The 15,694-nt window shown below is 30.7% G+C and overlaps 1 protein-coding gene across 1 annotated transcript in view; it reads left to right on the forward strand.

Moving 5' to 3' along the window:
- Window positions 1-15,694, forward strand: part of LOC129958216 (WD repeat-containing protein 81-like) — a 114,975-nt gene that overhangs the window by 92,071 nt on the left and 7,210 nt on the right. Inside the window, exons 22-27 of the mRNA XM_056070497.1 lie at window positions 1,517-1,706; window positions 1,919-2,043; window positions 5,808-6,031; window positions 8,526-8,656; window positions 11,213-11,414; window positions 12,978-13,077. Of these exons, the coding sequence (XP_055926472.1) occupies window positions 1,517-1,706; window positions 1,919-2,043; window positions 5,808-6,031; window positions 8,526-8,656; window positions 11,213-11,414; window positions 12,978-13,077 (972 nt within the window). The remainder of the gene's footprint in view (window positions 1-1,516; window positions 1,707-1,918; window positions 2,044-5,807; window positions 6,032-8,525; window positions 8,657-11,212; window positions 11,415-12,977; window positions 13,078-15,694) is intronic.

The raw sequence follows: 15,694 nt of genomic DNA on the forward strand, positions 1-15,694 counted from the left end.
AATTTAACTACCATTTGAGCTTTCTGCATTTAGAATTTATCACAGATTTTGAAGAAAGTTGCAAAATTATTCTTACTAATATAAATTGTCCTTCATTATAGAAAACAAAAGTATCTGGTTTGAACGACGATGATACTTTTGAAGGGGGAAAAAATATGAATCCCCTCAATACCAACAATCCTGGTGATTCTAGAGAAAAGAATAATCTCTACTAACACTAGAAATTTACAGTCGATGTAAATGATTCTATCTAAAATTAATAGTTTTCGATAAATAAGAAGCCGATTGCAATTCTTTTTATATTTTAAGTTTAAAAGATATTTTTATTTAATATCTTTTTCTTAAATTGTTTATCCTTTTTATATCTCAGAAACTTCTTGAATATTGTTGCTTTTGAAATTATTTGTTGATCTGATATTTTCTCTCCGGATTTTATCCCTTATTTCCCCTTACGTTTCATTTAACTCTTTTCATTTATTCATTTCCAATCTTTTCTATTTAAAGTGAAGGTAAGGGGAGAAAAATTTATGTGAACGAGGTTGCGGTACGGAAATTTTGCCTTAGCACTGCAATGTGCACAGAATATATTTTGAAACCTCGCTCTACTTTTAGGTCTCCAGGCAAGAACCGACTGCCTCCAACACCTATGCGGAAAAAAGCGTCACCGACTTCACTGAATTCAATGTTTCTCTTAGCTAAGTGATGAAACTGCAAAATTATATTAGAAATGCTAGGATTCGCTGTATCATCGAAACTTCCACGCAGTCAGAGGAAAGAAGTAATAAAAATAAAGTTGATTGAAATAACTGTGAAACAGAAAGTTTAATCGAGCTCAAAAATAGACTCACCGTCGGCAGATCAATCGCTATGACTTGCTTATGGAAAGTGATGCTCATATATTAGTAAACTATTATCTCACAAAAATTATTTTTATGGTACCTTAAAAATTTATCTTTTTTATTGATATTCATTTTATTTCAGTATAATTTTTTTTCTTTATTTTTAATAGTTCTTTAATGTTGTATTGAAATTCAAACGACCATCAAAACATTCAGTTGCGTGTTTTTCCCAATATAAAAATTAAGTTTTAAAAATTGCATTCCTTGGTCATTAATTTCGAAGTAGGGTTTTCGCTTGCTCTTGTTTCAGTTGACTGATTCAAATAGTTTTGTTTTTCACTTTTATCAAATAAAGATGAAATTTTTTAAAAAAGATATGCATTTCATATTGATAATTTAACATCCTAAAAAAAAATAATCTGTGCGAATAATATTATATACATTATTCATACAGTACTTGGTTAGAAATAGCATTTTAAGCTTCTAGGTGATGTGACATTATTTCTTTAGCTGATGTTTTGATTTCGATATTTGTAAAGTTTACTGTCGCTATTGAAAGGATATTTTTTTTTCTTGCAAAATAAGAATAAACACTGTTTCAGTGGGTGGGGGGGTAGAGAGATATTAGTTTGAACTTTTGTATTTTGACATGTCAACACAGAAATTTTCTTCTACAGGGCAAGATGAGTCTTTTGTTAGCGGTGTCTTTGGGAAAAATGTGAACGTTATTGGAAACAGACTTGATGTCCATTTGGGTGAAGATAGTCAGTTAGTTATGGCAATGGGACAGCCAGTGATACCAGTAAATCCAAGTAATACTGTGCCTTCAACTAATTTACCAAAATTTGATATAAATTTAATTAAAAGGTAAGTTACTTTTTTTAGATAATATACGTAAATAATAATTTATCTTTTTGTATCATATGTTTGTTGTCTACTAGTAAAAAATTTGAATACTTTCACTAAAATTAATATGTTGTTTTGATATTTTTTTTCTTAAATTGGCTTTTATTTCCTCATATTGAGTGTTAGCAAATGGTTGTAAAAAAGGAATAATTTATTTTTTATTTTTCTATTAGGAAAATGGACAACTGCCAGAGACATTTGAAAGGAAATTGGCTTGCATATTGGGAACATGAAACCGGCAGAAGTGAAAAGGATTATCATTTCGATTTCAAGCAAATAAAACTTCAGACATTTATAGGTGAAATTCAGTAAAATTTATTTTTAATATTTAGTTGAAAGCTAAATTATTTTTTTTATATTTCTTTTATATATATAATGTTGATCTAATATTTCTGGTTTGTCATCTAAACAATACAAAATAGTGTTATGTACATTATATTGTATGTATTACTACATTATATTGCGATCTAATGTTTTTGAATTTTTTTTAATTGGCTTCATATACCCATAATAATAATGCGATTATTATGGATAAATTCAACTGAAAAAGAATATCAAGAAGATTTTTAGAATGTATTCAAAATAAAGTAATACAAGTAATAGAAAATGTGTGGTGTTCCCTTTGAAAAGTCTTTTCTCTGTTAATGACTGTGAAACATCCGGAGGCGAACTTACATAAAATGGCGTCCAGGGTAAATAGCGCCTCCCCCTTTTTTTAAATATATTACAATTCGTGTATACTTCCCCCTTTACCTGAAAGTTTATGCCAGGAAGTACAAAAGATTAAGATTGTAATAAAAACTAAATAATTATATATAAACCTTTTTTTTATCATTTGCATTCTCCAAATTAGTTTTAATTTCTTAATGTTGCTTAAATTTAATTACTTAGTGAATTTACTTAATGTTTGGTATTCTGAAAATATTAATTGTTATGAGCAATTAGGAATTAAATGGAAATACATATATGTAAGCATTTTGTTTGAAGCAGAATGCAGTTTCGAAGACAGAAAGACTCATTGAAGTTTTAAAGTTCGCTTTATTTTCTCTCTCGGAAGACAGGCATGATTTATTTACAAGAATGCACGGTCAAGGCATGTCTGCTCACAGCAACAGGTTAGTCAAGAAGTGGCATAAAAAAGCGAAGAAACAAATTATCCCTGTCTTATATACGGTGATGTTTTAAAAGGGATTTCCATGGTATGTCAATCAAAAAGCAAGGGAAACACAGAGATCTTTTAGAAGAATTTGTCAAACCAGCGGTATTTTGCCCCTTCACACACAGCGTGTAAAAGTGTCATCTGCGTTTAGCCGATTCAACAATTTTATAAAGCTTCTCTTAATTAAGTAGAGAAAGTGGAATTGGATCAGGAAATAAGAGAATGAAATTACTATGGGCTAAATTAAGATTCATTTGGATTAAATTAAAATTTTAAAATATCACACATTAAATTACACACACACACACACATATATATAACCTTTGCTCAAAAGAAGGTATTATTATTTGAATCAAACTTCGATGCATGAATAAAATGAAAAATTCTCTACACGTTTTGCAGATGCACGTTTCATTAAGTTAATGATTTGTGCTCTTTGACTTAGCTGTCAAAAAGTTAAGCAGAATGATTTTTTAAAAAATATGAGAACTAAGATTTTTCATAATTTAGGCCAACCATGAAATTAAATTGCAATAATTTCACATTCCATAGTTAATTATAAAATATGTATTTAAGCAACACTACATTTGGATAATAGATTAATTGCTTTTATCCTGAAACTGAACAAGCTTACCATTTTATAAAATGCACAAATGCCTATATCTAGAAAATAAAAAAATAAAAACATAACGGATGACTAATTCATGTGCATAAAAATTGCATCACATGCCAAATATGATTCGGAAATAAAAAGAATCATATGTCTTAATAATACATACTGGGAAACGCTAACATTCATAAGCTGTAAAATATATAAAAGGGTTGAAATTTTGACGAAAAAAATGTATCTAATTTATATAATATATATATTGGATTTTGAAATGGCATATGATTTAGATGGTTATTAGAATTATTACATTTTGCTAGTGATTGCATATTTAATCTAGTTATATCGCTTCTCTGAATAACAAATTTATAACTACAGGTATATTTAAAATTAGAATATACAGATTCTTATAACATGTGTAATGAAAAATATCTATTGCTTTAGAAATCATAAATATCTACTAAGTTGTTCAGGTACATTTAATAAATATCACAAAACAAATTTGATCCTGAAATATAATTACTTGATTTTAAAAATCATACAGAGAAAGAAAATGTAATATTCGTATGCTGTAAAATCATTTATTACTTTGCATAGCTTAAAAGTAAAGCAAAATATTTATTGGAACGTTTATTTGATTCTAAAGATCTTTATCGAAAGAAAAAGAATAAATAACATAGAAACTTGATAAAATAATAAATTTTGATTTAAAATTCAGTAATTAAAATTACTATTTCAAATCGTATTTAAAAATTTGCTAAAATCTCAGTAAAATTGCACACTAAATTTATATATCATTCGAAAGATAAAATTTTTGGAATTTTAAGATGGACTGAAAATTTTATCTGTGAGATAATATTTCCAGAAGTTATTACTAAGAAATTTTGAATTTTCCCTATCTTTTTATCAAAATTCTACTTAAAGTTCGCAAAAGCTTGAGGTGCAAATTCCAAATCTCCAAAATATATTTGAAATAAAAGTGGTCATTCTCAGTCAAATTATCTAATCTGTAATGTGCTAACAGGCAGATAGAGAAATAGACAGAAAAATTTCTTTTAATATTATATAATATAACTGAACATCAATTATTAAATGTTTATATTTGCTTATCTACAAAGCATTATAAGGCATCGCAAAAAAGTTTTTAAAAATTAAATTGTTGCTTCGAAAGTTTTGAATGAAATTTTGCTAAACTTGCTCAAGAAATCTGATACATAATTACTGAAATCATTTTAAAAGTGTTGTTTGTATAAAATTTTTATGCATAAGAAAAATTTTAAATACTCATTTCGTTGACCCCGTACTTAAAATGAAACTTAGATAATATGAGCATAATACGGTTAAGTAAACATACACACACATAATGATAATAATCAAAAAAAAAAAACCGATATACATTATTTTCTGTATCTTTTGAAATATTGATAACTTGGGATTGGCTTTCTTTACACTTTACCAAATAAAGAAAAGTTGCTTTTTTCCTCGGGCTCTTTGAAAACAGAAATAATTCTTTGTTCCTAATTTGTTATCAATTTTTCCTGTAGATATGAATATGGAGGCTGTAATATTTTATTCTTATATATACTATTTAAATTTCTGTAAAGTTCTTAGGATAATCGAGTATTATGCTGCCTTTTCTAAAAAGATCTTATAATGATCAAATATACCTCATCTATCCTCTCGCCCATCGACACCCAAATCGTTAAAAGGAACCTTAATGTTTCAAAAATGGCATGCTGGTTAATATCTCTGTTAAACATCCCTACTTACTATTTTGGTTTTAACTTTTTTTTTTTTAAATTCCGAAGAACAAAAGTAAATGGAAAAAGAAAAGGTAAACGTCTACAAAATGCGACAAACCGATTCCACAATGTTGCGCTCCCTGGTAATGGCGCCGATGGCACTTGTCCTGCCTTCCCCACACTAGTTTCATTGCTGGCTTATCCTTAATAGAATAGTAATCCTTAATAGAAAAGTAAAAGATAATATGAATATCTATCTTGAAATATAATATGAATATCTGTCTTGAAATATAATATGAATATCTATCTTGAAATATAATATGAATATCTATCTTGAAATATAATATGAATATCTATCTTGAAAAAATCGCGTTCTTCAAATATTTGCATAATTTAGAATACTCAGTATTTTGGGGCCAGTTCTACTTGATAGCATATATTTAAATAATTCATGTGTGTATGAAAACCTTAATTTCTGAGTCATTCTTTTTGTTGTGCATTTTAATGACAAACACTAGAGTTTTTAATTTTCCTGTTTATTTTATGAATTATAGGTCATACTGGCGCTGTAAGATGTATCGAAGTTCTTGATAATGAAAACTCATTTCTCACAAGTAGTAAAGATAAAACTGTCAAACTATGGTCTCTTCGGAGCTGTGGAGATGGTTCTTCACATATTCCTTGTCAGTGGACATACACACAACATCGAAAATCAGTATTTGCCGTTTCATTTTTAAAATCTCTTCGTCTTGTTGGATCTTGTGATAGCACAGTTCATGTAAGTTTTGTTTCTTTTCCCTGCTAACATTAAATTTTCCCTCTAGTTATTTGTATTGGAAATCAGTTTTTATATTTAAATTATATTGTTAAGTGTGCTATCAAAATTTTCCCTGTAAATTATGATGGTCAAAAAATAGATATTCCGAATTTGTTCACATATAAAGCTATGATGCATAATTCATTATCGTGCTACAGTGAAATTATAATTTCAAAATTAACTAAAATGTCATATAGAATAATTTTTCCCATTTTAATTTGAAATATGTAATTTGTTTAGAAAATTTGATAGGTAAAATAATCGCCACTTTTATGCCCGAGAAAAGTACTGTTAAATTTAAATTATTTGTTTAAAATTCACAAATTTCAAATAATTTTAATTTTTTATAGTAATTTAAAAATACCTCTTTTTGCAGTTATGTATGCGGCATGTGTCAGTTATTTATCTTAATAGTTTTTTCTTTGTACTGACAGTTAGGTTATTTTTCAAAAAGTTTAAAATAAATCCCAGCTCTTATTAAACGATTTTATGATTGCATTTCCATCGCGCCGGCGTCCTGGCATAGGGGTAGCACGTCTTTCCCGTGACCTGGGCGTCCTGGGTTTGAGTAGTCCCGGTTCGAGCATGGTTGTTCTTCCTCTGTTCTATCTGGGAGATGTGTGAATGTCCTGTCCTCTGAAAAGGGGTTGTGCAAGCGAATGAGTGATGCGTGGGTGGCGAAGTCGTACTCTTGGCCCTAGTTGGCGCTACGGAAACAAGAGCCTCTCCCTATCGGCTGAAATCGCTGTCTGCGTAACAGCCTGCTTGTCCAAGTCAAGTACAATAAGAAACAACAACAACACACATTTCTATCACTTTAATTTTTTTAAAACTCTCATGAATTTTCAGCATTTTAATCTATTTGCTGTGCAAATTAGAATTAGCAGTGTTTAATCCAATACTGCCATTAAAAGGGGGGAAAAATTGATTTTTAAGAAAATTGCTGAAATAAAAACCCGAAATTTATCCTTCTGTTTGAATGCAAATTTTATACTGCCATTTGAAAAAAAATATTTTAAGAAAATTTGCTGCTACTTTGGAAATAAAAGGCTCAAAAATGTTTCCAGTTATAGAGGAGTTCAGCATACATATTTTTTCTGCGGATCGCCACCCATCCACTAGTAAAAAATATCCATATACAGTTTGTAATGGTCAAATAATTGTTATGTCTAAGTATGCAGCTTTTTGACCGAGAGTGATTAATTTTGCAATTCGCAATTCAGCAGGTTCCGCCACCAGTTTCCAGAGTGTTTGTGGACCTCGAAACTAGTCTCGCAACTTAGGAATAATTCCTTATTTCAAACCGAGAAATCATCATTCGAGAGGACGACATCCAATCATGAACTTCTTCTCCTTGCTCAGATGAAAAAACAGAGGTTTAGGAAAATGCAAACACATACCATGTTTGTTTTTGGATTAACTAGATGATTATACTGTACATTATTTGTCGATATGACTACGGATAATATCAAAATTTTCATTTAACTTCACATGTTGAAATCACCATTTTATGAATCCTTAGCCACATAAAAAAGTTTAATGTGAGTTGACACAAATTTAAACATAGATATTCTACCAGAAGGTCTTTCCGCTGAGGTAAATTAAGTCAAAGTCATTACATTGTCTCCCCAAATATATTCTGTACAATTATCTGAAATTTGGAAAATTGTTTTTTTAAAACAATGAAAAATTATTTTTTATGATTCGTCATTTATTTCTTAACTATCTGTTAATTGCTTTTCTTGCCAAAAAATTTATATCTGAAATTTATTTAATTCTGAGAGAACATTAATTTTTATTAACTCGAAAGCATTTCTGTTAAAATATTTACTTCACTTTCAAAATAATAATTTTTTATAAATATTAAGTCAGGTATATAAAAATAAACAATTGAGTTTATGAATATAACCGAGCCTTTAAAACATTATAGATGTTCTTTAAAACATCATATGCCCGTACAGCTGTATCGGATGATCAGTAGCGCCTCCAGTCTCGGCTAATAAGTGACATGAAGTACAATTCACCGTTATGTTTCAGGGCAGTTAAAAGTGATTTGTGCAACTGCCGACTCAGATGACGGGCAGCAATTAATTACTCGTTATGCCATCGATCGCAGTTGGTTAATAGGCTCCATTAGATCCACTACCCCGTAACTCACCGATGTGATTAGAGGCGCAACCAGTTACCTATGGCTAATAGAGCTTTTTGTTCAAATATATAGTCACTGTGTAACAAATTATTCATTGTGTAACAAATAAAACTATTCATTGAATTCAACTTTCATTATTCTTTACTGCTGTTATGCTTTATTATATTTTACATTTTTTTACAGTTAGTAATAAGGAGAATCTTTCTCTGTTTATTGATTTGTAATCTATATTTTCAAATTTGTGCAGATTTGTAAGTATTTAACATTTTACACAAGATTGTATTACATCTTATTGGGTTTTTTTAGATATGGGATCCATTTATGGGCTCTTGTATAAAACAACTAGAACCTACCAAAGGAAGTCCTATCACTGTTCTTGAAGCTATGCCCGCACCAAGTATGACATTTTTAGCTGCGACTACCAATTCAACTGTTAGGTAAGAAAAATTGTCGTTATTGATATAAAATATGTTTTGTAGGCGAATCAAAAATTGATAAGGAAATTCAAAAAATAATGCGTTAAATCGACCTCGATTGACATGATAACTCCGTATTTAATAAAGCATTGCTTGTGATTGTTATAATAAAGATTTTTTTCTTAACACTTTCAACGCTATATCTCGTCTTTCAGATACTTCCAATTACAGGTTTCTGTGGGCTAAAATTTGCCTCTTATGCCAGTTTGAAAAAAGTAAAGATATTGTTACGAATCTGTAATGCTGCTTCCCAGCATAGCTGGTTCCACCATCGGAAAGAATGTTTTACAGTCATCTGTATTGGACAGAGTCCGGTGTCGCGTCGGAGGTCCAGAGCTTGGCGACCATTTGGCGACTTGGTGACGAATTTAGCTACTTTGGCGCCAAAATAGATTTTACCCGAAACATCGAGAATTTTCCCGATCCGTCCAGTAGGAACGTCCGTCAGGAACGTTTGTGATACGCCTCGAACGTACCTGATTGGTTGAGAGGCTTCTAGTCCCGCCTCCTGATACCTATAAAAGGAGGCGGCCGCAGCTGCTAGGGCAGAGTAGTCGGAATCGACGTAAAGAACTGGCCTTCCAGAAATAAGCGAAGCAGCGGCGGAGTGAAACTAGTGCTGAACTAAGCTGTGCGCTACTGTCTGCAGTAGAGTCTTGTTATATGCTGCTGTGTATGCTGTTGTTGCTGCACGTCTCGTCTGAAGATACTCGTCTTCTGTGCTGTATATAGTTGTCGTCTTTGTGCTGTCCTGTGTGTCTTCGTGTAAATAAACGTCGTTGTTTTATTTTCTACTGCCGCCTGGTGATTGAGCGTTCTTCACACCATATAATTTCCACTATCCAAACGAACCCCGGAAATTTGGTAACAATATTCTTTAGATATGTATTAGAAAGTTCAACCTATCTAAACTAATCATTTCATTATTAAAACTTAATAATGCATAAATATGATCTGTTTTTGTGCTTTTAAAAATTCTACATGCAAATAAATATAATTAATACATGGTATTTTCTTTAGCTACTGATTTTAGATGACTTGCTTTACATATTCAAAATTTCTGCTTATAAGCTGCTGAGGCAAACGAAATTTCTACCCTTGGCACTAAATAAACTAGTTTTGTATGGCATATTAACATTCCCGTTAGCCAAGTGTTACTATAAATCAAATCTTTGAACAGTTTCCAGGAAATGGAAAATGCCTAGACAATTTAAAAATATTTGAGGAAGGTTGCATGAATAGCAATCTTATTTTTTGATATTTAAGCCATCAAATATGCATTCACCATCGCGAACAAGTTTTATAATATCCTGTCACAGGAAATATCAACCGCCTATTGAGAGACGGTGGGAGCACCTAGGAAAGAAGCTGAGCGGACACCTCTCACACCGGATCTGCGATCGCGGAGACGAGCGATCATGGGAAACGGGCCTGAAAGCTTCGCGCTTCCATTCACCATCGCGAAGGTGCCTTACAAGACTGGCATTCAGAACGTCAATAATCTCTGTAATGTACTATGAAACCTGCTTTTGTTAGTTCTGGGATTAATGTTTTCATTGTGTTTGTAACGTGTATTGAATCTGGACAACCTATTTGTTTCTCTGATTTTGAAACAAAGTTTAATTATTAAAAATGTTTTTTTCATATTAAGTAGTGCATATGCTATTTGAAAAAAAAAATTTAATCAAAAGAACATAAAAATGACATTTGTTTTCTGAAAGTCGTGTTTAATATATTTATAAAATATTTTGGCTAAATTTTTAGTTGGTATTTTTTTCTTCATTAAAATATCTGGATTGAATTTTTTCAGTTAGTATTTTCTCTTTAAAACTAAGAAATTTGATAATTTTTTGTCTTTAGTATTAATGCTCACCGACTTAACGCATTGAATATGTAATCTGATATATTTTGACCCTAGAGAATCAACTGGTATTTAAAACCGTAAAACAAATTATTTGCTAATCTATATAAAAATAACGTATTTTTCAATCTAAAAGTAAAAAGTGGATTTTGGCGAATATGAGTATTGAAGCAGTCAACATTTTATCAACACACCAAACTTAATTTTCTGATTCTGTGAAGGCAACAAGTTTTTGTTTCCATAACAAATCTCACGATTTTTGTTAAAAATAATGTAATCATTTTGATTCAAATGTCGCCGACGTATAATATAAAATATCACATCCGATTATTCTATCAAATATTGCGGATTGATGACTGAAATACCGACTTAGAAACACTTATAGTTACACCCCTCAAAACCACCCTTTCGCCACGTCTCTGCAAATATACGATTTGATTAACATATGATTAAAGATGCTATTAATATTTTTATTTCCTTTATCTGCATATTATAATCGAATTCTCAGTGTGGAAAAGTAGGCAAACCTTATGAAAAAAGTAGTTGCAAATTTTTGAAATTTATGTAATTATATAGATATGAATGAATGCATGCAAATAAAGTTTTTGATACTATTTTTTTTCTTCGAAGTTGAACTTTTGCTTTTTCTCACATAGATTTTTAGATGCACGTACTTGTAAATACATGCATGAATTCAAAGTGAATGTTGGAACCACTGGTCTCATCCGATCTTTGGCAGTCAGTCCAAATGGGTATTGGCTAGCAGTGGGACATTCAACTGGTATGTTATCTGTTCTAGATGTTCGTACAGGTCTTGTGATCGGTACATGGCTTGGGCATGAAGGAGAAGTTTTGCAGGTAATCTCGCAAATCATTGAAGATATAAATTGCTTCTGTTAATGTAAATGCTTGATGTATTCTACACATTGTATATTTTAAATTTAAGTTCCGTATGAATATGCATATCTTCTATTGTTGGGAAATAGTAACCAGTATATTCTAAATGCAATTATTAAAAGGTAACTTACAAGTTACGTTACTCTGCATTTCAAAAATGTTATATGAAAAGCAAAATAAATTTTCATTTGATATTATAGACCGTCTGCAAACTCTTACAGAAAAAAAGATGAGTTTTAGTACGCAATTAGATAAAACAGTATTTGTAATAACAATTTCTGCTTGTGTCTCCAAATCCTTTTCTATGGTTCTAGTGTTGATATTGCAGAGGTCAAGTCACAGGTAGAAACTTACTGATTAATCTACTACTTCTTGCTCCACATGGTTAGCATGTTGTGGGTCTTGGACACTTCCAGTCTCCTATTATAGTGGATATATGTACTGGTATTCAATTCAGAATGGACCTGTTTTTTATTTTTCCTTTCTGATCCTAAGAATGAAGTTATATTGCAAAAAATGCTTTTGATTGTATACATTCGTCATCATCTTCATTATTATTATTACTGCATTTTTGTTTCAGATATCCTGCTGATCATAATTATGTATAGCGAGACTGCCGGGACACGCAGTGTTTGAAAAGGGGAATGTCGTAATGTCGTCACGATTCTGTAATATTGCTTCCCTTCACATTTAGTTGCATGATAAGGGCAAGAGTATTACAGATATTTAATTAGTCACTGAATGAATGTAAAGTTATTGGCCCCGGCCTTAGTGACTTAGCGATGAATTTGACGACTAAAACTCAGATTCCCGAAACTGCTGGAATTTTCGAGATATCTCGTTTAGGAGCGAAGATATACTATCTTTCTAAAAGCTTCTTTGACCTGTCACGAAAATTATAAAAATCCGAGAAACAAAGCTCAAGTGTACAGCATTCGAATGAATTCCCTCTTTGGAATGTTGATTTCCAACGAGTTTTCTTTGAGCGCCTTGTGCTCCTGCGGTTGGTTAATAATCCATTTGCTATTTGCTTAGTAAAATATCTTATCCGTTATTGGATTTGTTGGACTTTTCACCGTACACACAGATTCCCGTAATAGTATCTTATATTTTGCTCCTTTTTTATTTTCTATTAAGTGACAGAAATTTCAAATGAGTATTGAAATTACTTCTGTATAATTGTAGCGTCAACTCATCATTAATTAAAATTCTTTCGTTTTGTTTAAAGTTGTAACTAAGAATTTCAGAAATTATTTATTGAAAAAGCCTTATTATTTATTTGAGTCTGCCTAATCACTGCAGCTATATGCGTTTTAATTTATTTATTATGAATTTTGAAGGAAGAAGTTTCATTATGTGTATTTTAAAGTAGCATTCATATCAAAACATTAAAAATATACATCTTAGAAGTTTGTTTTAATTTTTCCATTTTTCATAGGACAGTGTGAAAAATAAAATGACCTCTGATGTACTTCTTTTATCTATTTTATTTTAACTGCATTCCCCCCCCCCTGTCTTTTGCAGTTAAAGGCGTTTAATAATTCATATTTCGTTACATCATCTCTTGACCATTCTCTGACTGTTTGGGAGTTTGAAGACACTCAGGCTAAGTGCAGTCTGAAAGGTACCATTTTTTATTATTATTACTCAAAGTTATTTTAAATCTATGTTATAACAAAAGCAATATTTTTTTCATCAAAAATTCTTCTGGATTATGTTATACCTTTATAAACGTCGTAGTTAATAAAAAAAATCGTGGATACTTATAATTTTTATAAACCATTCCTTCATGAGGAAAAATAATAGAATTTAGATTACTTTAGATTTAATTTAGACTTTCGTATTAGATTGTAAAATGTTCATAGAATTCTTGCCAGTTCATTTATATTTTTTCTAATTTTCAAATAATTTAATAAGAATATATTTAATTACATCCTATTAATTTTCTGTTATTACTGAAATCTATATTATTAAAGTATTACAGTCGACAATGCAGTGCTTTATTGCAATTAAAACATTATTTTTGTCCAAATTACTAATAATTTATTTGGAAATATTATTCTGATGAATTAATTTTACCGATTTCAACTTTTTGATGCGAATTTCTCTTTTTTTGCGTTAGTGAGTAACTAGTAATCTGTAATTATGTATTTCATTATCTGGAACAAGCAATCAAGTATTTTTTTTTCTTTAATTAAATTTCAGAGGCACAAAAATGTATTTTTGCATCCTTTCTAGTGAGTGAATAAGAGAAAGGTAGAGAAAAAGATGCCCAAACTAGTCATACCTACACTTTATGGATTCTTTATTTTATACACCAATACAATCTATTCTTCTTTCTTGCCTTGCTAAGGTAGTGACATATTCGCATCGGCGAGACATTAAATTTGCATTGTTAGTTTTATACAAAATCATAAATGAACCTCAATGTACAATCCCAAACTCTTTTGCAAGGATTCAGAGGCAATTCTAAAGTGTAAGAAAGGTAGCTTTAACAGGAATAAGAACCATTCTTGAAATCCTTTTATTGCCTCTGTTTTATTTTAATGGTTCATGGATTTTATTTTTGCATTGTCTAGATTTAGCCATGTAGCATCATTATATATTAAATATTTCATCACTTAATTTTATTGTAATGTCAACAAAGATGAATTTTTCTTATTTAAAAATGAATTAGTCAAAAAAAGTATTTTTGAAGTGCATTATAAATTTTTTATGAAAGATTTATATACAATTCTTACTAAAAATTTTTTTTAAATTAATTCATTAGAATTCTAATTACCTTAAACTCTGCATACTTTATTCACTGTTAAGTGTAAATAAAATTTTATTCATTTTTTATACTTAGGAGCATAATACTTTTTTTCTTTCTTTTAATGTGATTACTTTATAATTAAATATTTTCAACCACATTAGTAATTTGCTTAGTGTTTAATCTAAGAATAAAATATGCAATTGTCAAAAATGAATGAAAACATGTGAAAATGTATTGATATGTAAAATTATAATCTGTTAGCGTCTACTTTATATATCTCATCCTTGATTTTGGAGCATTCCCGAGTAACTTTGGTCTTCCGTGATCAAATTTTTTTGTTAAAAATGTTTTATTACTTATGAAAATAAGTTAACTCAATAAATAACAATTTATCGTTTTTTGTAAGTCAGAAGTAAATTAAACTAATTACAGAAATGTATTGCTTATTAAATCCTAATTCTATGTATAGGCCTCTTACTATATAGGGTGTAGCAAAAAAAATTCCTTGGGAAAAGTTATTGCATCATAGAATAGGAGTTAATTTATTTCTTTTTAATTTGTGTGTTCATTTCTTTTTGTCGACCATTTTCATTATAAAATATTTTGTCTGTTACTTTACATATTGTTTTGGGGATTTTTTTTTACAATGTCGTTCAAAAGATCTGCTGTTTTAGAGTTATTTAAGCGAGGAAAACGACAGTGTGAAATCATTCGTTTGCTTAATGTGCCTCTGCAAACAGTGTCTGATGCAATCTGCCATTTCAAAGAGAGTCGATGTCGAGCAAGCTCATGAACACTTCCAATAACGACACTATGAACTATGACACTTCCAATAATCATAAGACTATCAAAAAGTGGGTTTAAAAAATACGAAGATTTCCATGAGAAAGATCGCTTATGAAATGGGAATAAGTGAACGATCAGGGTGGCAAACACAGAGCTTGGATTGAAGCCTTACAAGTTCCGAAAAGTTCAACTTCTGAAGGAAGAAAACAAACTCGTGCGGCTCCAAAGATACCGAGAAATTTTGAGACGGGCCTCACGTCAGCTCTGGGAGAGATTCCTTTTCACTTATGAGAAGATCTTTAGCGTCCAACAAGCTCATAACTCAGAACGATAGGAGCTGGGCTGTAATTGTTCTAAGCACCTCGGCAATTGTTGTACATCGCCAACATCCAAAGTCGGTCTTGGTTTGGGGCAGAATTTGCCCAAGCGGCAAACACCTCTGATTTTTGTGGATGACGGCGTTAAAAATGTGTACCAGTGGGACATTAGAGAAGCTTTTGTACTTCTGTGGGCCAAAAAGCACTTCGGGAATGTAAACTGGTATTTTCAACAAGACTCACAAAGTCAAAAGGCACAAGACTGGTGCAAGGTGCGTTTTCCGGACTTGATATCATCTGAAACCCCTCTATCCTAGGAATTATATTGTATGGTCCGCTTTGGAATTTAGGGCCTGCACTAAACCTCACAAAAGTTTGGTCTC

This window comes from Argiope bruennichi, chromosome X1 (assembly GCF_947563725.1).
Source record: "Argiope bruennichi chromosome X1, qqArgBrue1.1, whole genome shotgun sequence".
NCBI classification, from domain to species: Eukaryota; Metazoa; Arthropoda; class Arachnida; order Araneae; family Araneidae; genus Argiope; species Argiope bruennichi.